General features: G+C 39.2%; 1 protein-coding gene across 6 annotated transcripts in view; it reads left to right on the top strand.

The window, feature by feature from the left end:
• The window catches only part of PRKAG2 (protein kinase AMP-activated non-catalytic subunit gamma 2), a 221,110-nt gene extending 196,217 nt beyond the window's left edge, over positions 1–24,893 (top strand). For all 6 annotated transcript variants that reach the window (XM_063179437.1, XM_063179570.1, XM_063179525.1 and 3 more), the window contains 10 exons: positions 8,061–8,142; positions 9,685–9,743; positions 11,144–11,189; positions 11,874–11,928; positions 13,796–13,922; positions 14,561–14,726; positions 15,175–15,212; positions 18,859–19,005; positions 21,245–21,338; positions 23,780–24,893. In XM_063179437.1, coding sequence (XP_063035507.1) covers positions 8,061–8,142; positions 9,685–9,743; positions 11,144–11,189; positions 11,874–11,928; positions 13,796–13,922; positions 14,561–14,726; positions 15,175–15,212; positions 18,859–19,005; positions 21,245–21,338; positions 23,780–23,811 — 846 coding nt within the window. In that variant the 3' untranslated portion in view covers positions 23,812–24,893. The remainder of the gene's footprint in view (positions 1–8,060; positions 8,143–9,684; positions 9,744–11,143; positions 11,190–11,873; positions 11,929–13,795; positions 13,923–14,560; positions 14,727–15,174; positions 15,213–18,858; positions 19,006–21,244; positions 21,339–23,779) is intronic.
• Positions 24,894–25,210: the final 317 nt, after the last annotated feature.

Raw genomic sequence — 25,210 nt, 5'->3', positions numbered from 1 at the left:
TCCCACCCCATCCTGAACTGTATTAGCATTTTTTAAGGAAATGCCTCTTACCTAGCTTATAGCAATCTCAGAAGCTTAACTCCAAAAGCTTTCTTAAGGCCAGATTTTTGTCTGACCTTGAAAGAAATGTATTAATTTGTTGTGGCTTTGCCCAGACTACACAAAGATGAGAAGGATTAGCTTGTTTTCTAGCACAGAGCAATTAACCCTTGCAGAGTAATGTAGAAGGTGAGTGTTAGATGGGGATTCCCTGCTTTGTATCAAGCAGCAATCTTTAGTCCCAAGAATGTTCTGCTAGCAAATGTAGTGGCTGTGTCCTGTGGAGTTTGCATAAGCTCTTTTTGGGTCAAAAGCTCTATCTAATCGTTGAGTAAATTTTAGTCTTACCTGTTAAAAGTAAATTTGGGGTTTAGTTATAAAGCATACTTAGCTTTTGCTCACCATGACCTTGAAACTGTTTTTAAAGCATTTGTCCAGCACTTCTTCATAAACTAATAGAAATCATGTTTATGTAGAAACAGTCATCAGAATAAGCTTTCAGAATCCTAAAGACTCTTTCCTTCTTTTTCCTTCTGTATGCAGAAGAAATCTTTGCGTGACTCGGTTAAATTATTTAACCTGTCTGTTTAATGAAATTACCTAAGTTGTTAATGGACCAGATGTTGTTATCACCAATGCAGGCTTTTGTCAGAACATGTCAGTCTAGTAAAGAGCTCAAATAATTTTCTACCACATAACTAAAAAAAAACCATTTAAACAATGTTCTGGAAACGTCTTTAGTGATTTGATCAGCTGGCAGTAAGAATACCTTGTAACTTCTACAGAGCATGCAATAGATTCAACATTAGAAGAAGGGAAGAGGATTTATATTTCTCTTCCTTGGGCTGACTATTCAGTAAATGGATTTATTATTCTGATTCTCTCCAGGTCATTCTTGACTGGGGTGTTGCCTCTCTCCAGGGTAATGAGATAAATCAGGCTTCCAGGAATAATGCTCCAGGATGGTTTCTCCCAGAGCCACAGGGCAGACTCTGGCTCTGCTGTCACACAGCTCTACAAAGGGACTGCCTGTCTGTTCCTCAGCTGCCACTGAGGTTCTCCCTGATGGAGCTGCTGCTGTCTGCATTTCTGGGCAGTGTGAATACCCCTCCTTGCTTACCCTGCCCACAGAACTGGAAGAGAATCAGCTAATTTAGCTGCTAACCAGCATGTGGGCTGAGGCAGTGGAGCAGCCACATAAAAGCTCCCTTCATTGAGATCAGGCTGGAATCAGTAGCATCATATGGGAAGACTAGTGTTTTTTCAGAGCTTCTCCTATTGCTTGTATACAAGCATAGGAGTTTAATTCCTGCAGCTCTTGAAATCAATAGGAAGTGCTCCTTTCTGGAATGATAGTGTCACTTAAACAGAAATTTCTATACAGGGTGTAGGTGAGGTGTTTGTGCTTGTCTGAGTGAAAGTTACATATCATTCTTCCTGCCTTCTCTGCCCCATCACCACTTTTTGGATAAGATCTTAGTTTGTGAAGGAATTTCTGTGCCCTTCTGATCCCACTGGCTCTGCCTGTCAGATTTACCTGATGTTCCCTCTTGGCCCATTGTGGTGTGAAATCTGGCAGCAGAAAGCTCCAGTTTGGGCACACTGACACAGAGCATCAGTGCAGGACTTGGTTTGGTGCCTTTGGCTGGACTGGGCCTTTTCCATGGGCATGTGGTGTGGGGAGGAATTCTGCATGTGGGCATGGCACCTGTTCCCAGGGAAGAAATCCAGAATATGTGCATGGTTTTAACTTGAGGATGAGACCCTACCTGTTACTTCGGGGGTTTGGCTTGGCCCTGAAGGATATTAAACCATCACATCTTAAATTTTACTCAGCTATGGTGATAAGAAATGCATGTTCTACCCAGGAGTGCTCCCTTTCCCTCACCTGCAAAAGATAAATTAATTTTTGATCTGGTTTCATACAGGCTTTCCAAAATTCAACCTGGAATTTGAATTTGAGCTAGAAGACCTGATTGTGAGTGTTTATTGGTGGGGGTTTTTCAGATGTTGAAGCAAGTGTAGCTGCCCAGTTAATAACAGGTTTGTCCAATGTTTTCTCCAATCTACTTGGTAAGGTAAAGGAGGAAATTCTACTTGATATGGTCCAGGAGTGCTTGTCCCTTGATGAAAGTCTTTATTGTTATAGAAGGAAATGCTGCTAACAAATTCATAGACCAAAGAAAAAATAATTAGAAAATGAATTTGAATACAGCAGTCACAATGCTGAGATGCTTGGTTCTGTTCTTCATACAGGTTTAGTCTCTCCAGACAAATCAGTTTGTACAAACACTGAATTATATAAATACTCCAGAAGAGAGATTTTAACTTTTCAAAGTAGCTGCTTTACAGGACTGTAGATCTCTGTGACTTGGAAAGATGTCTGGATTGGGCATTACAACTTTGTTTGAAGGGAAGAAAAAAAGGAATTGCAAATTAAGTATGCTTCCCAATATGAATTGCTTCGAAGTGAAATTGCCCTATGGAATTGGAGAATATTTATCTTGTTCTGCTTTTGTATTATCAGGATGGTAATTGTGGGATCTAGGGATGAATGCAGGAGTATTCCAACTTAGCTCATAGGAAAAAATTCTTTGAAGGTGATGCCAACAGCAAGGAAGAGGAGGGCTGTCCAAAGAGCTCTGTGGCAAAGTTATATTTTCAGCTTAGTAATATGTTCATAACATGTTCCCAAATAATATTTCATGGGCTTTGTTTAGGCTGCAGCCTCGTGCAGAGGAAGCACTGCCTGAAATCCTGGTGATGTGAGGGAGCAGCAGGGCTGATGTGTTACACACCTGTCTTATGGAGCAGGACCATCAGCTTTACCTGCAGAAGGTTTTTCTTTTTCCTCTCTTGGAGACTTGCTAGGATTTGGGCAGCCAGAGAACTTGCCATGCTGCTTAAGGAAGCACAGTCCTGTTTATGTTTGGCTGGAAACTGTTGCCTCATTCAGGAGTCTTGGCTCATAAACACTCTTGAACCAAGGGAATAAAGTGTGGGTTGCCCAGGTTTTATGCTGTACAAAGGTGGCAGCAGAGCCCTGATGATTTTCCTGTTACAACAGAGACCTGTGTGTCTTCCTGCTTGGTAAGAATTATTGAAATGAGAGTGTTTGGCCTCTTAAGAAGGAATTCTCAGAGTAACTTTTGCTTCCACCTTCATGTCCTTAACAGTGAGGACAAAGTCTGTGTCTGGAGTGACTTTGCCACATCTGCTCATGTTGTGGAGATAGAGACAATGCTGTTTTCCTTTGAAATGATAAAACTTTTCCCCCTTTGCAAGAAGAAACCATCCTCCACGGTACTTAAAACCATGTGAGTGTATTGGTGTAGAAATCCAACCTCCTCCTTTAGTTCTTCAGCTACTCTTACCAAGTCTGCTAAGAGTGGATGCCTTCTTCATGTAAATTCCTTTCAACCATATGTCAGACTTTGTACTTTGTTATGCTAGGAAGGATGGCTGTTTCTCAGGGATTGCTTGAAAGATTTGGGTTTGATATTGTGGTCTGCATGTGTATTTTTGGAGGTATTTCTCCTCTCTAGTTTTGTACTCCTTAAAAATGGTTTGGAATAAAAATAAGCTGGGAATTTGTCAATTTACCCAGTGAAAATGGTGAATGTTCTACATCACTTAGAGCATCCATCCATCAGGAATCAGAGATGATAAAAATGTCAGGAATCAGCTAGGTCTGGTACTGCTTGTATGGGAGCTCTGTGCCAAAAACTGTAAGAAGGAGCTTCTTCCTTTCTGTTGTGATCTGATAAAATAGACATTTCCTGGGGTTGCTTAGGGGCTTTCAGGCAAGTGGCTGATGCTGGCTTATCCAGTGAAACACAGAAACATTTATCATCCTGCCTTTTGATGGCAGCCACAGCACAGAAGTCCTGGCAGGCCTTTGAATGCTGTCCATGCTACTGAACAATGATTTGCATCATCCTCCTGCTTGGTTCTGGCATACCTGAAGGTGTTCCACAGCTTTGTTTCTTACTTCTGCCACCTTGGAGCCTTTTCAGTGAATGTTGTCACAGGGCAGTGGTGCTGAGTTGTTTTTCAGCTCAGTAGGATTCTCTGGTCTGCCCTGACCCTTTAGCACCAGGAACTGTGACAGCTCTTTTCTCACAACCATTTGTCAAGGACAGGGATCTTTTTGCAAGGCAAATGAAGTCAAATATTTCCACAGCAGCAGTCACCCTCCTTGCCTTATGGGGCAGTCCTGGAAGACAAGTCTGAGGCCCCTGGTTACTTATGGACATAGTTACAGTTTCCACAACACAGTGTTTGGTAAAACAAACATGAGTGTTGTACAGACACTGAATTTTTGGAAACAAGTTCATCCCCAGTCTTCCTTTCAGGTGGTTCCCTCATTCACAGATGTTTACTGGGGAGAGCATTTCTGCAAGGGTTTGTAAAATCCCTGGTGTCTGGTAAGGAGGAGTGTCCCTGGCAGTGTTTCCCAGCAGTGAGGAAAAATATATTCAGCATTCTGGTGCAATCTTCTACCACTGTTCTGGTTTCACTGCCCAGTAATCCAGCTATTTTAGGAGCTCACTGACTGTAAGGGACAAGGTTTTCCAAACATTCTACCTAGTAAACAGGATTTTTATGTCTGGGTCTCTTGCTTTCTTGGTAGTGACTGTTGTATTGGAAGAGGCTTTGTCCTCCTTCAGACTTGCAGTGGAAATGCTTGAATGGTGTGCAGGAACAGTGACCTCCAGAGGCTGTGTCTAACCTGAATTAGTCTGTTCTTTTATTCAGCATATTCACAGTGTAATGAGTTCCTGTAGTAAGAAAAGCTTGTTCCTGTTGTGCTCACTGTAGTGGAATAGCAGCAATTGTTGAGGTGATCTGTGATATAGCCAGGATTTAATTGCTGAAATGTGACTCTTCTACTTAAAGGGCAGAATCTTGGAGAAGACAGTCACACAAAGTAGGATTGCGCTTCTAATTGTAAATGTCTAGACATCCTAGTGGGGGGAGATGGCATCTGTGGGATGCAGCTTAATCCCTGTGGAAGGCTGTGAAGTCAGGGTGGATGGGCAAGGTCAGGGTAAATGTCAGAACAACCACTCAATTTGGGAGGATAAATCCCATTTTTAGTGGCTCATTGTGTGTGTTAGGACATGGTTAATGAGAACAAAAGTGCTTTGTTTAAAGAGTGTTTGTCCTTGGTGTTGAACAGCAGCAATCCATGGGCTCTGGCTGCTGAACAATGGGTTTGTGGAGGTCAGGCCAGTCCAGCACTGTGGGCTGGAGAATTAACAGCGCTGTTGGAGGTCCAGAGATGGGACTTGGTGGAGATCTTCAAAGGCTGCTAACTATATATCATGAGAAAGCAAGGTCCTTGTGGGTGTTGTCTGCATGAACATCACTGAAACATCTCAAAGTGCTGGGCAGAAGCCCAGCTCCACAGCCCACCAGGCTGTCCTTTGGGCAACTGGAATTGGTCAGCCACAGAAACTGCGGGATGAGTATCTGTTTGCACGAGCAAGCAGTTCTAGCAAATAAGAATGAAGATGGTTTTTACTTTGTAATTACCTCACTTAAATAAGAGACAAGTTTTAACATTAAGAACCAATGGCATTATTACTTTACTTAAAAGGTGACCATGTAACACTTTCTGCAATACAACTGAAGGCAACAATAGCTGTGTCACTTGAGCTGTGGTCTAGGACACCAGCCCAGGAGGTTGAGTTAAAGTATTTCTTTACTAAATTTCAGTGATTTATTACATCAAATGTTTAATATTCTTGTACTTAAGCTAAAATCCTTGTCTTTTATGAAGGATTTAATTCTGAACTGTCTTAGTAGCTGTATCTTTTCAGCAGATTTTATCTGTTCAGAATTTCCAAAATGTGTCTTTTAAAGCTAGACAAAATGGCACCTAACTGAAGATTCTTGTGATTCTTGGAGGCAAATAACTTGCAAGTAAATCAAACAGCAGGATCAGGGCAAGAACTTAGCCTTTGAAGAATCCTTTCTTTTCCTTCTGGATTGTCTACAAGCTCAGCATCCTGCGTAGTGTATCTTTGGAACTCTCTCTCTTGAAGTGTCTTTTCTGAATCTAAAATACCAGCCTTGCTGTCTCACCCATCTGAGCATGGTGCTGGCTGGTGTTCTTTGCTGCTGCTGTGTCTGGGAAAGAAGTAGTAGCAGGAATTTGGAGACTGCCTGAAGTGCTGTAGTTGGCTTTCCACACATTTTCTGCCAGAGGCATGCTTCTCTTCCAGGTTATCAATTACAGGGTTTGTAAACTTGCTGGAGGAGTTGTGTTGCATGATTGCTGTCTGGGAGAAAGCTATTTCCCCCTGGCCTCAACAGGTTAGCTGTTCCCTTCTGGCTCTGATCCAGCCTTGAACATCTTTTCTCTCTTGTGGAGACTGGGGACATGAGCTGACAGTGCCTGACCTTGTGTGATGGCTCAGGGTTTCAGGCAGTGTGAGGTCCTTTCCCGCTTTTTTATGAAGAATGTTTAGAACTTATTTTTGCCCCAAGCTGGAGCTGGTCTATGTGCACTCACATCTGTCTTGTGTCTGTTCCCCAAACAGCTCCCTGCTTTTGCTGCATTAACTCAAAGTGTGATGCTGTTGAGTGGGAACACTTCATTTATCTTGCCAGGAGGGTTTCTTTGTGGTTTCAGTCTTCCTCAAGAATTAGGATGCTCCTGTGGTGGATTTGGTAATGTTTGTTTGGGCTGACTCTTCCTTGTTTCAGCAGGGTGGTTGAACACCTCTGGCACCTTTCTTTTTAATTATTTTCTAGATAAATCCAGTGGATTTAGTCTTACTTGTGACCCTGGGGTTTTGTTGTTGTTTTTCCCCATGTGGCTTCTTCAGTTTCAGTGCAGTTAAGGGATGATTGCTGATGGTTATTCCTGTTCATTGGTGAGATGGGATCTCCAAAGTCAGGAGGCAGCTCTGAGATCTGTCATCTGCTGGTGTCTGCAGGGTGGATTTGCTTCTCATGGTCAGGGAGGAAGCAGTCAGGCTGCATAAATGTAGCAAGAAATACAGATTCTTATTCTAGTTCTTCTTATTCTCTACATCCTTCCTTGCCACTGCTTTATTGGCTGCTGATTCCATGACTGTGAAGCCCTTTTATTCCTGTTAGTCTGATGTGGAGAGGATCCCCTTGCACATAATTTAAAGTAGACCTGTCAGATGCTAATATGAAATCATGATCTGTTCAAATTGCAGTCACCCAAAAATTGCAATTCTGTGTTGTTTGGACCAAGGACAAATTTCATGGATACAGAAATAAGAATTGGTTGTCCTGGCTTTGTGCCAGGTCAAGATTTGGGCCAGAACCATCCCTTCTGTGTTGTGTTTTCCATAGGAAGACTGTTTGGGGGTGTGGGCAGGACAGGAAGGATGTCTCACTCCAGCACATCACCAGATCAGGATTTTGGGGTGCACCAGTGCCTGAGTCCTTCATTTTCAGAGAACCAGAGTTCAGAAAGTGTTTCTTCCCAAAATGACACCATGACCTTGTAACCCCTGGTTCTGGGGAGGATTCATTCATTAAAAAATTGAAGTACTTGGTTGATTTCTTTAGCAGCAAAACAGGACAGGTAATTCTTTTAACTTTCAGTCATATTTAAAATTATCAAACTCTTTTTACTTTGTATAAATTGTCTAAAAGCTGTAGGGGACATGGAACTGCTGTTGTTTCAATCTCATATTTATAACAACTTCCTATAGCGAATATTGACTAGAACATAGCACAGTCTTCATGTGTTAAATGTAAGGCCCTCTCTATATCAGAAGCTTTAATTTAGAATATTCACAAAATAAAAGAAAAACAGATCTGGTTTTGCTAAGCTTTTTCTAGCTTTTTAACCATTTTAAAAGTTAAAAGCTGAGGTTTTTGTTTGACATTGTGGTTTCTGTTCTGTTTTGAATGCCAGCTACCTGTGACACTGCTTTTGGGTTTTTTCCTGGTGAAAGGGGAAACCTTCTGATGGTGTCTGATATGTTAAATCAAGGCAAAAATTTGACATTTATTTTGGTTTGGTTTTTCAGGTAAAGAAAGCCTTTTTTGCCTTGGTGGCAAACGGCGTGAGAGCAGCTCCACTGTGGGAGAGTAAAAAACAGAGTTTTGTAGGTAAGTAGTTCTGACATTTTTCAGGATTGCTTGAATTCCCAAGGTGCTTTATTGTTCCAGAAGGTGGTCTGAGCCTGACCATCACATAACATCCTAGAGAAATACTGGCAAAGAGTTTCTTTTGCCTCCTTGTGAGGAGTACAATGGTGCCAGCTTTCACAGCTTTGCTGTGCCTTGAGAGAATCATGAGGCTTCTTTTAGGTCCCAACGTTCTGAAATTCAGTCTCTAATATCTGCACTTCACTGTGCATTTAAAAATTAAGGCAATGGTCACAGAAGGGAAAATTTGAAAACATGAACCATAAAGAGAATAATTTAATATCCTGATACAAGTGCAGTAGGAGGGTGTCTCTGCCTGTGCTCAGTGAGTGCAGTGAGGATCTCTAAAACCAGAACTGGAGATACAGAGATGTCCCAGAGATGTTGGGTGAAAAACATTAGATCTGTGTACTGCTTTTTAAAAATCATGTCATTAATTACCACAACAATTATCTTCCAAAACTAGATCTGCTTCAGTTAGGAAATGGGTCACAGTGGCAGTGACAAATAGAATTACATGTATTTCTTGTGACCTGAAATGTTGAGGATTCCTGGAAATGAATGGTAGATACTTAATAAAGCATTTGTTAAAATACTTTAAATCCAGGTGGGGAGGAGCAGTCTTGCAATACACCATAGGAGTGCTGTGTTTTTTCATTTTCATTTTATTTAATTTCATGTTCTGTCTGTAACTAAGCTCTACTGATTTGAAGCTGACCTCCAGATTAATTTTTCCCTTCCCCATTTCTTAGTTTCTTCAGTTTAGATGTAGGAGTAGTAAACAGTGGAGCAATTGCATCTTCTCAAATCTAGAACTTGAAAGCTCAAAAAAGATTAATATTTTCAGGTAACTAAACTAATCATCAATATTATATTACATAGCTTGGTGTTGGTGCTTAAAATATATATATTTATATATTTACACAATGGATGTGCTATTTTTTTCTTTTGAAAAGTCACATTTCCATGCAGGCATTGAAGATTACCATGGAAATGATTGAATGAAGTTCTGTAATAAGTAATAGTCAAGAAAAATGTATTATACTGTTTCTTCATTTGAGTCTAAGAGTCTGCCTGACTTGGCAAGTACATAATGAGAATGTGTCTTATTCAAAAAGAAAATGAAAGACAAGAATAGTTCTCCAACTTGGAAAGATGTTCTAAACCCCCTCTTTTCCTTCCATGCTTTTGGGGGTGGATGTGGTCTGAATTCAAGGGGATTTTTGAGTCAGATTGAAAGTGAGAAGGAGCACATGGGTTATAATATTGAATATTACTTCAGATGTGGTTTTATTCTGAAGCACTGTGTCAGTGTGAAAGTGAATAGACATGGTTTTCAAATCCCACTGTTAAATAGTCCAATACCAGTAGAATTTTACTGGTATTAATGTGTTTAACTTTTATTATATTATATATTGTGAACATAAATAGAGGAAATAGCTGAAAGTTCTGTATGTTAAGTGTATATCTAAAGACCTTTTTTTTATGTATCACTTGTTACAGGAATGTTAACAATTACAGATTTCATTAACATACTGCATAGATACTATAAGTCTCCTATGGTAAGTATGATGTTAAGCTATAATTTGATCATTTGCCATACAATATCAGAGACTGATATACCAGATTGAAAGGTTTATGATGATTTTCATTATTATTTAAGTCTTTGCATGGTAACTCACAGAGGCTTGGATGCTGTAAAAAATTACTGTTCTTGGAGTGATGGTATAGAATAAACAGGTTAAACTAGTTAAATATATGCAAATATTTTAGTTACATGGCTGAATTGCACAATCAGTTGGAGATCTGTTGACTTCAATTAACTGTAATTTGAAATTCCCATTGGCAGTCAGTTGATGAAATTCTCTAGCTTGCATGTTCATACAAACATTTACATCCCTTTCTTGCTCCTGTCAAATCACAATTCCCCCCCTACCAATTAAACCATATGTACTGTGTTTTACTAGCTAAAAAATCAAGAACAGTTGGATGGACAGACATCTGATGTATTTGCCTTCTCAAAGCACATGTTATTTTCTAAAATTGGTAGTGAAATTCTCATCAGATGCCAGTAGTGTGGTGCACTGTCCTTCCTTCATGTTAATTCTTTTTTTCTCCCTGGGGACTGACAAGGAGTGGGGGGAGGAACAAATGAAAAGTGCTTTCTTTAAAATTGTTTCTGTGATTCTGCATCAATATTACTGATTTTCCATGAGACTTTTCCTGATGAATTCTCACTCATTTACATTGTCTCAGGTCCTGTTCACAGCTTCTGCTTAAACTGGCAGCAGCAAATAGGAGAAGCTGAGGAGGCACAATATCTGATTTAAGTGACTGATGCAGTCTTCTGTAAGAAAAATAAATAAATTAATGTTCCATCAGGGAATGCTCTAGTTTTAATAGGTAAAATTATGCAGAAAATATCATTCTTAAAGTATTTCAGTGTCATCAGGACATGGTGTGAAGACATTGCTACTCATGTACTAGATAATACCCACCATTGAGTGATGAGGAACATCCAGGTAGTTTCTCCCTAAAATAAATGCTCTTGCCTGTTAATGATCAGGTAACTTTATTCTGATGGCATTAAGAAGTCAGGTGATCAGGGTAAGCTTTTTACTGGTGTGGGTGTGTGAGGAATCCCCCAAGGGTTTACCCTGGGTGGTTGTTTGAAGGTGGTAAAAATGATTGAGGTGACATCTCTGAGTCCAGAAAACACCTGGACTGCAAACCTGGACCAGTAAAAGGCTTTTCTGTCCCCTGAAATAAAAAATCCAGAATTGTCCTCTGCAGTAGGGGCAGGATTGCACCTTTTTTCCTTGTTACAAGAAATGTTGTGTTGGACTGTTCTTGCTCTGTTAGATTTTTCAGCAGTGAAATAAAATTATTCAGATGTTTACAGTGTTAATGATGGATTTAAAATGAAATGACTTTAAGTTGAACTTCCATCTACTCATTGTAGGTTCAGATTTATGAATTGGAGGAGCACAAGATAGAAACCTGGAGGGGTAAGAATATTTACTACTTGGTTGATAATTTACTTGATTGATAATTCATAGATTCTGATGTTTTTCAGTAGAATGGATTTTGAATTCATCATAGACTTCACATATTTTTTAATGAAAACAGAAACAGTAAAAGCTTTTTTGGCTCCTATTCCTTATTTTTCATCTGAAACAGCCATGGACTGGTGATCTGGGCTGCGTAACACTTTGCCCCTCGTTCATGGCTCTTTAGGAAAGGAAAGAAGCCAGTGGAGTGAGGCACATGTGGAGTGGGAATGAGCAGAGCTGTGCCTGAATGAGCTGCACCCTGGGCCAGAAATTCATGCAAAATCCTGGGTGTGCCCAGAGGTGCTGAGTGCAGGGAGGCAGCTCCGTGTGCAAAGCAGTGTGTGTCCCATGGAGTGATCCATGGGGGTGTCTGTGTGCACACACACTCACAGAACCACAGGAGTAAAGGATTGTTTGTTGTAATTGCAGTGACCTCTGCTGGTATCAAGCTTAGTCCTGCTTTTAAATTTGATGTCTTTTTAATGTCAATATAGAGCACTGTGCATAAATGGTAGAATAACTAACTGTAAATTGCTGTCTGCCACTTAATTTTGTATGAATGAATTCATGAAATGCTTTCATAAAAAAGCTGATGTTTTCGTTTGAAGTGGTAACAGTCTATTAATTTTCTAACCACAGAGCTTTATTTACAAGAGACTTTTAAACCTTTAGTGAACATCTCCCCAGATGCAAGGTAGGATTTCACTGTTCACTCTACTTAACTTGAAATACACTAACTCTGTCTCAACTCTCAATTTAAGGCCTCTTTATATGTAAGAAGCAACAATTTGTTTTGTAAACTACAATACAATAAAGAAAGATTATCTTTTAATATAATCTAATATAATCAAGAAGGGGTGAGAGCTGTTTTTTTTATTGTGAGTGAAGACTTCTTTGATTATCCTAAGATGGGAATTTTAAATTGAACTTTTGTGGTTTATCAGTATAACTGTTCTGGTAAATGAGCTAGACATGGGTCAAAATTAGAATGCAAAACAGCCAATAGGATGACCCTTCCAGCTAGCCTGCAGGTCATCTTTATTTCATGAAAATCACAACATTTAGAGCCTTTCAGCTATCTTGTTCTCAGCAGTCAGAGAAACTTAAAGCCCTTTTTAAGGGAAATAGCTTTCCTTAACTAAAGGAAAGACAATATCTCTGTGGTTTGTTCTGCTCTACTGTAAGGCTCTGTTTCTTCAAATGTAAATGACTGTCCTTTTCTTCTTGATGGAAGTTGAAAGAAATAGTTTTTAAACTGTCATTATGCCTTATTTACTAAATAACTTGAGAGGGAGATTTAGTTGATCACTTAAATTTTGAGCACTTCTGAATTGCTGAACTGGAGGGTGAAATTCTGGTTCTTGCTTTCAGTTTGTGGACCAGGATTGTTTGTGCCCTGGTGAAGGGAGCTCCAGTGATTACATTGAAGTAATGATATGCAGTACCTCAGTGGAATTACCATTTAATCATGAATAAATTATTCAATTCAGTCATGAGGGATGTATTTTGAATGGTGGCAGGTTGCAAATAACATAGTTAAGACAACAAAATGGCCATAATTGTTTTCAGTCAGAGTGCAGCACGAGCAGCTTTGCCATAAAGAAGATGCAGTAAAACTTTTAGAAAAGGTTACAGCAAGTCAGCTTCAGAGCTGATGCAGAGATGGGCTTGGGTTGTGGGGCAGTCAGACTGCAGCACCTGGGAATTGTTAAACACTCAGTGCAGGAGTGGGGGAATCTTGGCTCTGTGTACATTCAATGGGGCTGTTCCGTCCCTGTGATGGACTCAGAACTCACAGCTTATCTGTGGGATGGAGCCTGCTTCAGCAAGTAGGTGTTTTATCAACTTTTCAGAGTTTTACCAACTTTTTTACTTGCTAATTTATTGCAGTTGTTGGTCAGCTGCTTTATCACGATCTTAATACACCAAGGGAAAAAATAAAAGTGTCACTTGCAAGAAGAACAGACTTGCACAGGTTGGAGTGTTGGTCAATCCTAGTCTGCAGTGCATGGGAATGTTTTAGATCTCCTAAGGATAATTTTTTGCCAATCCCCAGTGATAATTCAGTGAAATTATTAGGTAATTGTTTGGGGTTATTCACATATATGCATGTAGCCATAAAAATGCCATTTGTAGAAAATGTTACAGAAATTTGGGATTGGGATTCATTAGGTGCAGAAACTCCATTTTTCACAGTCTGTCTATTAACAGAAAGACCCATTCCGAGTGCAGAGATAATAAAAGCACAGCACTTGCTGGAAAAACAATTTACATTTGTGAAATTTTTTTTCCTATACTTTATACCACAAAATGAACTTTCCGTCACATTTTCTTAATGGATTTAGATTTCCATGAGCATATAGCTTTTCATGTGTTGCAAAGCAAAAAGCTGCAAAAGTTAATTTGAAATCCCTCAACTTGTGTTTTTTATAGCATTAAAGATAATGCAGATAATTACCACATAGACTTCATGTGGGTTTATAAATGTGTGCATATATATCACTTGGCTTGACTTGCTGTTAGCTAGAATTCATTAAAAAATCAAATGTTTTTCTCCTCAGCCTTTTTGATGCTGTATATTCGTTGATCAAAAACAAAATCCACAGATTGCCAGTTATAGATCCAGTCAGTGGAAATGCACTTTATATACTTACCCATAAAAGAATCCTCAAGTTCCTCCAGCTTTTTGTAAGTATTTAAAGCTATGCTGTATTAACTGATTTTTCCCCACAGTAGACACATAATTAAGTAATTAAAGTCTTAGTGCAGAAATTTCATAATGCATTTCCAAATTGATTGTGTCTTTGTGTACATTTTATTGGTAACAGGGAAGTTAAAGCTTGATATAAGGCCTGTATTTTACCTTTACTTTGTTTTACTCCTTTCAAGAAACCCAAACACCAAGGATTTGTCTATTGGCATAATTTGCTGTTGTTTCTGGAACATCTCCTCGGGTTCAGGAGTTTGTTTACATGAAAGTCACAGCAATGAACAGGGGGCCAAACAAAGCAACAGGAGTTCAGAATAAATATTCACATTAATGTTTTCTATCTTCTCTCTCCAGTTTTAGTGGGAATGACATAGCTTAGGATCTACAGCTTTTAGTGATGTGTATGGAGCAGAAGTCCTAGTTCTTTGTCTTAATTTAGAGCTTTGAACAGAGCTATTTAATTTCTTAATTTCTGCTTTGAACAGAAAGCCCTTGGGTTGTTTGGGTTTTGTATTAATGTGGTATCAGGAAACTGCAGTGACCTGTGCCCATCACTTGGAGTCTGCAGGTGGGTGGGTGAGTGTCAGTGTAAATCCATTCCTTCTGACTCCCCTAGATGTCAGAGATGCCAAAGCCTGCCTTTATGAAGAAGAATCTGGATGAACTTGGAATAGGAACTTATCACAACATTGCCTTCATACATCCAGACACTCCTATCATTAAAGCCTTGAATATATTTGTAGAGCGAAGGATATCGGCCTTGCCTGTGGTGGATGAGTCAGGTGGGTGCAAAAGTGGGCAGAGAAATGCTGCTGGGCCCTGGACTGGTGCTGGGAAAGAGGGGAAAACACAAGAAAAAGTAAAAAAAAAAAATTAAAAGGCAATATAAATAATATAATTTAATAATTAATTAAATAAATATTTTAAATAAAATAAAATTTAAAATAATTAAAAATAATTTAGATTTTAAAAAATAATTTAAAGGGTGAAGGAAATAAATATAAAGAAATATTTATGCAAAATGTAGGTTAATGGGCTTGGAAGAATTTTATTTTTTGATAGGTTGTTTGGTTTTTGGGATTTTTTCAGTCTTTCCTTCTTGACCTATCATTTCTTTCTTGTAATTATAACAGATGAAAGCAGGAAGCAAGAAAACTGATACTGTATTTTAAGCACTGTGTTAACTTCTGTTTTTCTTTTTGTTAACTTTCGTTTTTATTTTCTTTTTAGGAAAAGTTGTAGATATTTATTCCAAATTTGATGTAATAGTAAGTATATCTCTTAAATTCTCTTAAATATTTTATATGTAGTAAGCATATTTGCAAGTTTGTAGTATATGTAATATATGTACTAAGTTTGTAGTATGTTTGTAATACATGTAGTAAGCAAGGTGGCAAATTAATTTGTTAATATGAAAGCTTTATTTTGTTCCTTTGGCTGTAATTAACAAACTGAATGAAAGAGATCCAATTCAACCTGCACATAATTTTTAATTACTATTTTTATTTAAGTTATCCTTAGTGGTGCTGTTTGCACACAGGGTTTTATTGTTCTGGATGTTACACAGAATAAGATCTGGCTGGGCATAATCCAGAGGAGGGGATCAAAGGTGGGGAGAAGGCTGGAAGGAATGTTCTGTGAGGAATATCTGAGCACTCTGGCTTTGTCTGGTGAGGAGAAAAGGAGGCTCTGGGGTGTTGGGTTCCTGGGGCTTCCTGAGGAGCAGAGATGGAGAATGAGGTGCTGAGCTCTTCTCCCTCAGTGTGTCAGGACATGTGGGAATGGTCCAGAGCCACCCTGCAGGGTCCAGATGGGGCTTTAGGGAGCATTTCTTTGCCAGGAGGTGGCTGAACACTGAGCAGCCTCCCCAGAGAGGAGGGCAATGCCCCAGGGCTGTCAGTGCTCAAGGGGCACTTGGGCAGTGCCCTGAAGAAAATAAATGCCTCAGCTTTTCTTCCTCCCTGCAGCGTCAGGCACTTGGACCAGGTGATCACTGCAGGTCCCTCACATCTGAACTCTTCTGTTCTTGTTGGTTTCTGTTTCTCAGTGAGGATTTCCTTTTTTTTTCCAGCTTCTGCCACTCCAGTCTGCTCTCAGAGAGAATGCAGATTTCTCTGTGCAGTCTGAGTACTTTGTACAGCTTGACCTCCTCAGTGATGTAAAAACTACTTGGCCCATTCTTTTGTGTCTCTGACTCCAGAGTTTTGCATCTGTGTTCCTTCTGCTTTAGATGTAATCCAGGATTTTCCTCAAGATTCCAGTTGCATACTCAGATTCGTGCCATGATTTACCAGCCTCTACGAGCAAGGGTGTAGCCATGATATTTTCTGAAAAATCCTTTCCTTAGGATTTTTCCTCCTGAGAAGCTGAGAGGCCTCAAGAACAAAATGTAAACAATGGTTATCTGCTGCTGTGGAATGCAACAGGTGCATCTGTGATTGGTCTCATGTGGTTGTTTCTAATTAATGGCCAATCACAGTCAGCTGGCTCAGACTCTCTGTCCAAGACACAAGCTTTTGTTTTTCATTCTTTCCTTTTCTACTCTTAGCTAGCCTTCTGATGAAATCCTTTCTTGTATTCTTTTAGTATAGTTTTAATATAATATATATAATAAAATAATAAATCAGCCTTCTGAAACATGGAGTCAGATCCTCATCTCTTCCCTCATCCTTGGACCCCTGTGAACACGGTCACACAAGGGCTTTTCCATTCTCCTGGCTTTCAGAAACTTGAAATACATTTTTTTTTTATCCTGTCCCCTCCCAGCTGTGTGCACCTGCTTTCTAAGGGCAGCATCTGACAACTACATTATTTTCTAGAGGCTTCACTGCCCAGGTTGCCACCAACCAGCTGCACTAATGAAGAATCCAGATGTTTGAAACACTGCCTAGAAGGAATTCAGTAAAATGGAGAATAGCACCAAGTGGAAATACTTTAAGCTTATAAAAATCTCTGGCTGCAAACATTTTTCTTAATACTGAAAATTCTGTGAGGTCACTGCTCTTGCCTGCCATTTCAAGGCATTTGTCTTTATTATTTAGGATTCTCAACTGTGTAAGATCCTGTTCTGCATAAAAGCTTGTCAGAGAGTGCGCAGTAGCTGTAGAGAGAATTACCTGATGTAGCAAAGACAATGAAATTTCCCAGCTGGTGGATTCAGTGTTTCAGTTTATTTTGTAACTGTGTTAGATTTTGAGGCAGGACATGTTTCCTTCATTTCCCATTCTTCTTCAAAAAGACGCCAAAAGGAAGAGGGCTTCTTATGTTTGTCACTTCTGTTCTCATTTTAAGTGATGAGGCAACAAATTGGATTTTTAGAGATGTTGCATCATTTACCTGGGGAAAAAAATATGCATTGGGAATTGGATAAACACTCCACACCACAAAGATATAATTTGTGGGATATAATTGTTTGCACACAGCTAGTAACCTGGGAAGAAGTTAGGGCATCTATTGATTTGGGTTATTATTGGAGTTTTCCTCACATGGCCTAGTTTGCTTATTAGGTTTCTAAATAAATCTAAATTCTAGGTAAGAATCTAAAATATTCTATTTTAAAAGATAATCACCTCTGAGCTTCCAGATTCCATCAGGATGCTTCAGCCTGATCTTCAGCTTTAAAAGAAGGAAAAAATTGTAATCTGAAGTGTATGGATGTGATCTTCCAATAAACATAAAATTTCCAAGATAGTGATTTTTAACTTTTTTAACTTTTAACCATGTGGCTAGTGTCTTTGCTTGGTGGTTGAAGCTATGACTGTGTGTACAGCTGGCTAAGTTAATAGATTTTCCTTCATTTTAAGAGTTCTGAATTTGTTTTTAGGTTCTTGATTGGGGAAGCCTGGGAATGGAATGATGTATAGGAAGAGCTTCATATTGCATCAGTTATTGTGTGTAGGGTGACTTCAGTTTGCAGAGGCTTTTTATGTCCTCTCAATATCCTTCATTAGGCCCTGGTTAAATTAATTAACTAAAATTGTTTTTATCTTCATGATCACCTTGAACCTGTCTTGTCACGTTTGGTGTAGTTCAATCAAAAACCTTGGCCCAAGTATCTTCTAGCCAAAATTTAATTTAATTTTATTGCTTGGTCCAGTGCTTTCATTTAAAAGCTCTCCCTTTGTTCTCCCTTCAGTGCCTCAGCAGCAAAATCAGTAGGCCAGGGTGTGCCAACTCTTCTGAAATACCACAATGGTCTCACCTACAGAAAGCTTCTGCAGGTCTGGACAGAGCCCTCTCACTGCAGGCATGATCCTGTTCTTAGAATGAAAGTGAAAAATGTCAGCTTTCAAATTCTTTTAATCTCTTCCCTTTAGTGCTGGAGATGGGGTTTTATTGTTATTATTCTTACAGTACTTATTAAAATACACCCAGACACACACAGTGTCACTGAATGACAGCACCAGCTGAGTCCAGGAGAGGGAGTTTGAGCCCACAGATCAGGAAGGTGAAGAATGAATTTGCTCTCCACTTAGCTCTCAGCCCCTGACAGCTCTGTGGGTGGTGTTCAGAGCAGTTGGTGCCTTCCCCAGCCCTATGAAAAACAAACAACAAAGAATTGTATATTCTGTGTGGTGTGAAATCTGCAGAGCTTCACCTTTACATTTGCTGCTCGTGGCAACAACAGGGTGACACCAAGCCAGAGATGAGCCACAGAGTAAGATTTTCACTGGCCTGATGCATTTCCCCAGTTTTATCAATGAACCCAGGGTGTCAGATGGTGTCCAGCATCATCTGTGTGCTCGACAGCTCCCAGAATCTGAAGAGCATCTGCTTTGTTTAATGTGTTACTTGGAATGGACTCAGCTTAGACCAGAAATGCCTATCTGCTCAATGCCAAAATATTTACTTTATGGAGTGCTTTGTTACTAAGTACTGAGCTGTCTGATGGGGGCTGGGTTTGTTTTCTTGCAGAATCTTGCTGCTGAAAAAACATATAATAACTTAGATATCACAGTGACACAAGCCCTGCAGCACCGCTCTCAGTATTTTGAAGGTGTTGTAAAGTGCAGTATGCTGGAAACACTGGAGACCATTGTGGATAGAATAGTGAAGGCTGAGGTGAGTCCCTGCATTAGAAGCTGCAATTTGTGTTATCAAACTGATAAACAGTACAAATTTATGCTCTTTAAGTTGTTTTGATTGCTTGGTGACAGTATTTTTAACATAATAATATAATATATATTTTAACATAATAATATAATATATATTATGTTAAATATTTAAAAATTATCTAATTACCTTTTAATAATTATAATAATTAATATTTAACTCAGTCTGCTCTACAGATTCAGGTTTTAGATGCTTATAGGGATGTGTAAAATATTTCAGAGTATACCTGTAATGATGTCCAGTTATTTGCATTTCTGTTTTAGTAACTAAACTGAATGCAAAGCTTTCAGTTTAGTTAATAAATACTAGTAACAATATTAATATTATAATAATATAATAATATAATATTATAATATGTTATAGTATTATTATATTATAATAATTATATTATATTGTATTGTATTATATTATTTAATGATAATACCCAAGTTTCTTCCAAGCCTATCCTAAGTTTTGCAGACAAATAGTTTGTTAAACTCTCAGTTTATAGCTTGGCTCAGGAAATTTATTGGGTGCAAATTGTTTTGATGCATGATGGAATCCTGCACTGCTCTCATAGAAATGCAGTCAAACAGGGCCATAAAGTAAATTCTTGTGAAGAAGCCTTCACCAACTGCTCCTGTAAATGTTTATCTCTGTGCTGTCCATTCTTTTGGTGCTGTTTGTCTTGTTTGTTAGTACTGGGAACTTCCTTACATGCAGAGGTGAATGGGTTTGTAGGTCTTCCTCCCTTGTAAGGCTTCTCTGCAGGAGAAAATCAATATTCCCAATTTCAGTCATCTGTGAGGTGTGATCAGCTCCATTTTGATGCTTTAACTTCATCAATTACAAGATTTATTTATTTTTTAGGGTTGTAACCAGGCATATGCTTGACATGAGGAAAAGTTCCACTTTGTTAAGAAGCCCTTAGAACCTCATTTGGCAATTTCCACTTGTAACTTTCAGCATTTGCTTGAGCTTCCTCCTGAACTGAATAATTTTAGCATTCCTGATACACAGATTTCAAACTTGGATCATTTTATTTCTATCTTCAGAAGGTTTAGACATTTGTGTTTTAAGAACAACTCCTACCCTCTCTTTCAGTCTAAACACAGTGAGCTTACATGTAAAAATGAGTCAGTCAAAACTACTACACAGCTATTTTTAGCTGCCACACAACTGCTTGATCTTACAAGCAATTAAACAAATGAAACATTGTCCATTTTCATTACACTGAGAGGGGAATAAAATTATTAAATATGTGCATATGCAGAAACAAATAAACCTGTTTAAAATACCACCAGTGTAGTTTTATCAAAAATAAAATATTTTCTCTCAACTTAATAGTGAAGTGAGATAATTCACCTGGGTAAAAGTAAACACATGGTAGGCTCTGAACTTAGGACAGACACTTCCCTGGTTCTGCAGTGGCTTTTCTCAGTTTGCTCTGCCCAATAAGGATACTGGAGTATCCACCTAATTTCCCTGCAGTTAGCACAAAAGTTTTGTGGTGTAAAATGTTCCATAGGAGGGGTTTGTAAGGATGAGATCATTGTTTGATAATGTGGTCTTACTGTTGATAAATCTTTCTTCCAAGTTGTGTCCTTGTGTTTATTTGCATAGATAAATTGAATCCTTTTTCTGCCTTAAACAATTTGTTTAAAACAAATCTGGCACTCACTTTCCGTTGTGTATCCCTGTGAGAAAAATCAAGTTAAAACCACCTCAGAGGTGTCAAAATACAACAAGTTTTAGTGTTGTGTCTCTCTGCTGAAGAAGTTAGGGAGTATTTTTCAGAAGGAATCCTCATTTTATTACTGTGTCTGATTTTTTGGAGACCACAGGCTGAGCTGGGCAGAGGCTGTAACTTGGGGAAAAGTCTTTGATGTGAGTGCCACATTTTGAGAGCAGAAGTATTTTCAAGACCTAGATCTAGACTTACCTGTCACTTCACATCAGATGCTGTTCAGTCAGCCAGCTGTGTTCCTTTTAACCATGCACTATTTTCATTTATGTAGGGCAAGCATGGCTGTGTTGCTGTGAGGGAATTGCTATTCCTGACATTTTGAACCATTTTGGGTTGTTTTTTCCTTCTTGTCTTCATGCTTCACTTTACTTTAGGGGCTTTGTTTGTTTCTTTGTTTGTTTTCCTTTGCTTTGCCTACTTTAAATCAGGTCAATATATCTGAGACTCTTCTCCTGCTGGCAGGTTCATCGTTTGGTGGTGGTGAATGAAGCTGATAGCATTGTGGGGATCATCTCCCTCTCTGACATCCTACAAGCTCTGGTACTCACACCTGCAGGTATGGATCTGCCCTTGCCGTGGGGGTGGGCACACCCTGCTGGGTTTCAGTTATTCACAGTGATAAATGTCTGATTGTCTGATTATAGTTCTTAAATACACAAGTAATTTCAGGAAAAAAGCTGGCAGAATATTAATTGCCAGTCTCCTGTTCACTGAGAATATACAGAAGCTTCATGAATGTCCCTGCTGTTCATGTATCTTTTCTAGGGGGAAAAAAAAAATTGATTAATATTTGAAGTGGATGAAGCTGGATGTATAGACAGCATTACAACAGGGCACCTTCTGAGTTTCTGTACTCTGGCCAAGTGTGGTCACAGCTGTGGTTTCCACTAAAAAAAAATCACTTTTTGGAGCCTTGCTGTTGTCCAGCTGTGCTTGACTGGCACAGCTTAAGTCAGAGATGGAACCTCAGCCCACCAGAACTCTTCCACTATAAAACTCCCTTGTGATCAGGGTAAATCTCTAGTGATCAATCTAAACATGACCAGATTCCTTTTAAAAAGAGTATCTATCCAGTAGTAGGTTTATTTCTGCTACTTATATCTTGGTTGTGAGGGTTTGGTTTGGCTTGGTTTAGTTTGGTTTTGGTTTTAAGTTTTGCCCAATTTCTTAACCTGCTTTATGTTTTTCATTGTAACTTCACTTTGACCTCATAAATTATTTTAGTGTCACAAGAACTAAAGCAAAGCCCTGTTTTTGGCACTGTGAGGAAGGCAAAATGTCTTAAAGATTATTACCATTTTGCCTCAAAAAAAAAAAATCAGACAAATAGAGCAGATACATACTTCAAATAAATCCAAAAAAGCCAATATGTGAGCTTAACGAAAACTCTTCAAATCTGTGAAATCTCTTACCTGCCCTGATAGAAAACATAATTATATAAAAGTGTTTTTTCCTCTGTAGACTTTAAAAAAAAGGTAATGTATACCTTATTTAAATAGAAGTATTTCTGTTCTGAAGAGCAGCAATCAGCCTCACTGCTGGAGGGGTTGTGTCAGTACATCTGGTTCCTTTTAATGACCTGGAAGAGCAAGAGCAGAGCAAGGAGCCCATCTCTCTGTGAAAGCAGGGAGGAGAAGGCAGCCCAGAGGTTTGGGGCAGATGGAATCCTTGCCTGGGGAAAGAAGAGGGAGGTGTAAAGACAAGCAGGCAGTGTTGGTAGAGGAGGGAGTTTGATCCATGCCTGGAGGGTAGAAGGATCCAGAGCAGATTTTAGTGCTAATGGTGCAAAGTTCAGACAGAAAAGATGAAATTTGGGTGCTGACAAACCAAGAGCTTTGTTGTACTGGTGTCTCGTGGATACCTGGAGCTCTGAGCTGAGTTAAAAGTGCTCTGGAATTATTGCAGAGGGCAGTTCCTGCTCCCACTCTGGGCAGCAGCATGCTCTGGGGTCCCTGAGCTGCTGTAACTCACTGAGCCAGCAGAAAAGCTGCATTTTAGTGAGCCTGGCACTCTGAGCCTGCCCACAGAACAGTCTGGTACAGGGGTCAGAGCAACACAGAGGGCAGGATTATACCTTTGCAAGAGAGGAAGTGAGGGAAGGGGAGCAGTTAAGCATCAGATTGCATTTCCACAGGCAACTGCCCAATTTTAGACTAGAATTTGTCTCATGCAGGGAGGATGTCTGCCATGTAAATCTGATTTGTAGAGTATGAAGTGTGACTTTGCTCCTGACAACACCAGATAAATCACTTGTCCAGTTCTCCTCACAGATGGAAAGGAAAATTTATTGACTGGTAGGAATTAAAACCAGCCTGTGTTTGGGAAAAAATTAACTGTTGTGATGTGAAAACATTCAATGAATCTTTCAGTGTTTGATAATACATTACAAGTAGCAACTCCAGGTTTCTGGCAAGAGATTATTACTCTATAGAGTTGGATGCTGAATCCAAGCTCACCACAGGCTTCAGTCATTGCCCAGCATGTTTGAGCATCTGGAGAAGAGGTGAGATGCTGCACAGTCCTGCTGGACAGGTCTCCCAGATCCCTGCTGTAAGCAAAATCTGCCTCTGAGCCAGGAAAAATGGCTCCATCAACAAAGTGTAGTTAAACTAAGTCCTTCCATCGTTTGTGCTTGAGCAGGACTCATTTTCTGGGGGCTCTTAGGATGATTAGGCTTGGCTCTAAGCTGAGGGACAGGTTTGGGCTGTGGGTTTTTAGTTGGAAGTTTTTAAACAAATTTTTTTTATGTGCTGGGGAGAATCTTCAAAGGCATTTGGAGTAACTTCCCAGAAGGGTTTCTTCAACTTAGCAGTGAAATTAAAGCAGTGATGGTCTCGAGCCTCTTGGCATTGAGCAATCCTGCAGTTTATTCTCTAAAAATGTTGTGTTTAGGAGTGTGATTTTGGTGATGTGATCAGGGGAAGCTGCAGCAGTTGGAATAAGCTGCTCCAGCTGTGTGGCCAAGGCAGTGACAGCTGCTTTCCTCTTCTGTTCCAGGTGCCAAACAAAAGGAGAACGAGAGCGAATGACTGCTGTGAATGTAAACATTTGTAGGAGAACTTGAACAGAGTTTCTGGGTCGTTTGTCTCAAGAGCAGTGACTGCTGTGGAACAGAGCAGGATGGCTGAGAATGTGTTTTGGGACTTAGTGATGGATGATGAGTCTCTTCCCCCCAGTGATGTCGCAAAAAAAGCAGCATGACAAAAGCTTATGTTAAAATGTAGGCTCATATTTCAAAATGTCTTCAAAACATTTGCTGGAAGACTTCACATGATGTCCTTCATTAAAATGCACTGTATTCTGAAACTTTTTCATTTTGTATTTGACAGAAGTCACTGGTCAGCAATGGATATATGTGGCATAAGGCAAGTGTATGGCATATTCATATCATAGTGCCTTATGTCAAAATACAGCAATATGTCATCACTGTTGCCCATCACTGTCAAAGGAAGTGTTGTGCTAAACGAGACACTGTATTTGAATGTGAAAGTCTTTAAACCTAAAACCAAATCAGTTTCAGTTCTCATTAGATTTGTCATAAAAGCTGTAATTTGGGTATTGGTAGACTTCTTTAAAACTTCAATGACAGTTTTGTGTTCAATGTTGCATTCTGAACTGAAATGTAAAACAAGACTGATTTAAAAACAGCTTTATTTATTTTTACTTTCATGACAATTTTTTACACATCTTTGGTGGATAGCTAAAATTTCACCATATCCATTAATAAACTGTTGATTGTTATACAAACAAGTGGGAGATTTTTCTCATTATTTACAACTTTGGAGTTGCAGAAGCTGTGCCCTGTTCACCAGTCTGTTACTTGAGCTGAAGATTTCGGAAGCATGGATTGAAAGTGCTCTGTCCTGTCATACACAGGCACCATGGAGGAAATGAGGTGCCAGAGGACAATGTTTTCACCTGTATTAAAGTGTAAAATGATGTTTGTACAACGAAAACCCAAAACTTTTTATTGTATATGATTTGTACAGAAGCGGAGGAGTGAGGGAAGCTGTGGGGTATTTGCTAATGTAAATGTACTGTAAAGTTTGAAGATGAGACTTTTATAATTGTAGATTCTTGTAGATGGAAGAAATTAAACCCTACAACATCAGTTTGGTTTTAGCAGTTCGTGCCAAGTTCTTTCACAGGTATGAATGTACATGCATTGGGATTAGTGCAAACCAGGAGCATTGTTATTTTCCTCTGAATTTAAAGGTGGCTCATGCTGATGGAATACTGGAGGTAGGACTTCTGTACTGTGTTTCCAGCCTGAATACTGCACTGGAATAATGCAGGAATGGGATACAATATTTTTTCATTTATAAATATGGAGGTAAAAGGTGAACAGTTTCCTAATAAAATATAATAGTAAGGAAAAACTTTCTTCAGAACTTTTCTCCTTTCTACAAGAATTTAAATTCTGAACTA

Source organism: Melospiza melodia, chromosome 1, assembly GCF_035770615.1.
Source record: "Melospiza melodia melodia isolate bMelMel2 chromosome 1, bMelMel2.pri, whole genome shotgun sequence".
Taxonomy (NCBI): Eukaryota; Metazoa; Chordata; class Aves; order Passeriformes; family Passerellidae; genus Melospiza; species Melospiza melodia.
This window is presented reverse-complemented; position numbering and strand designations above follow the sequence as displayed.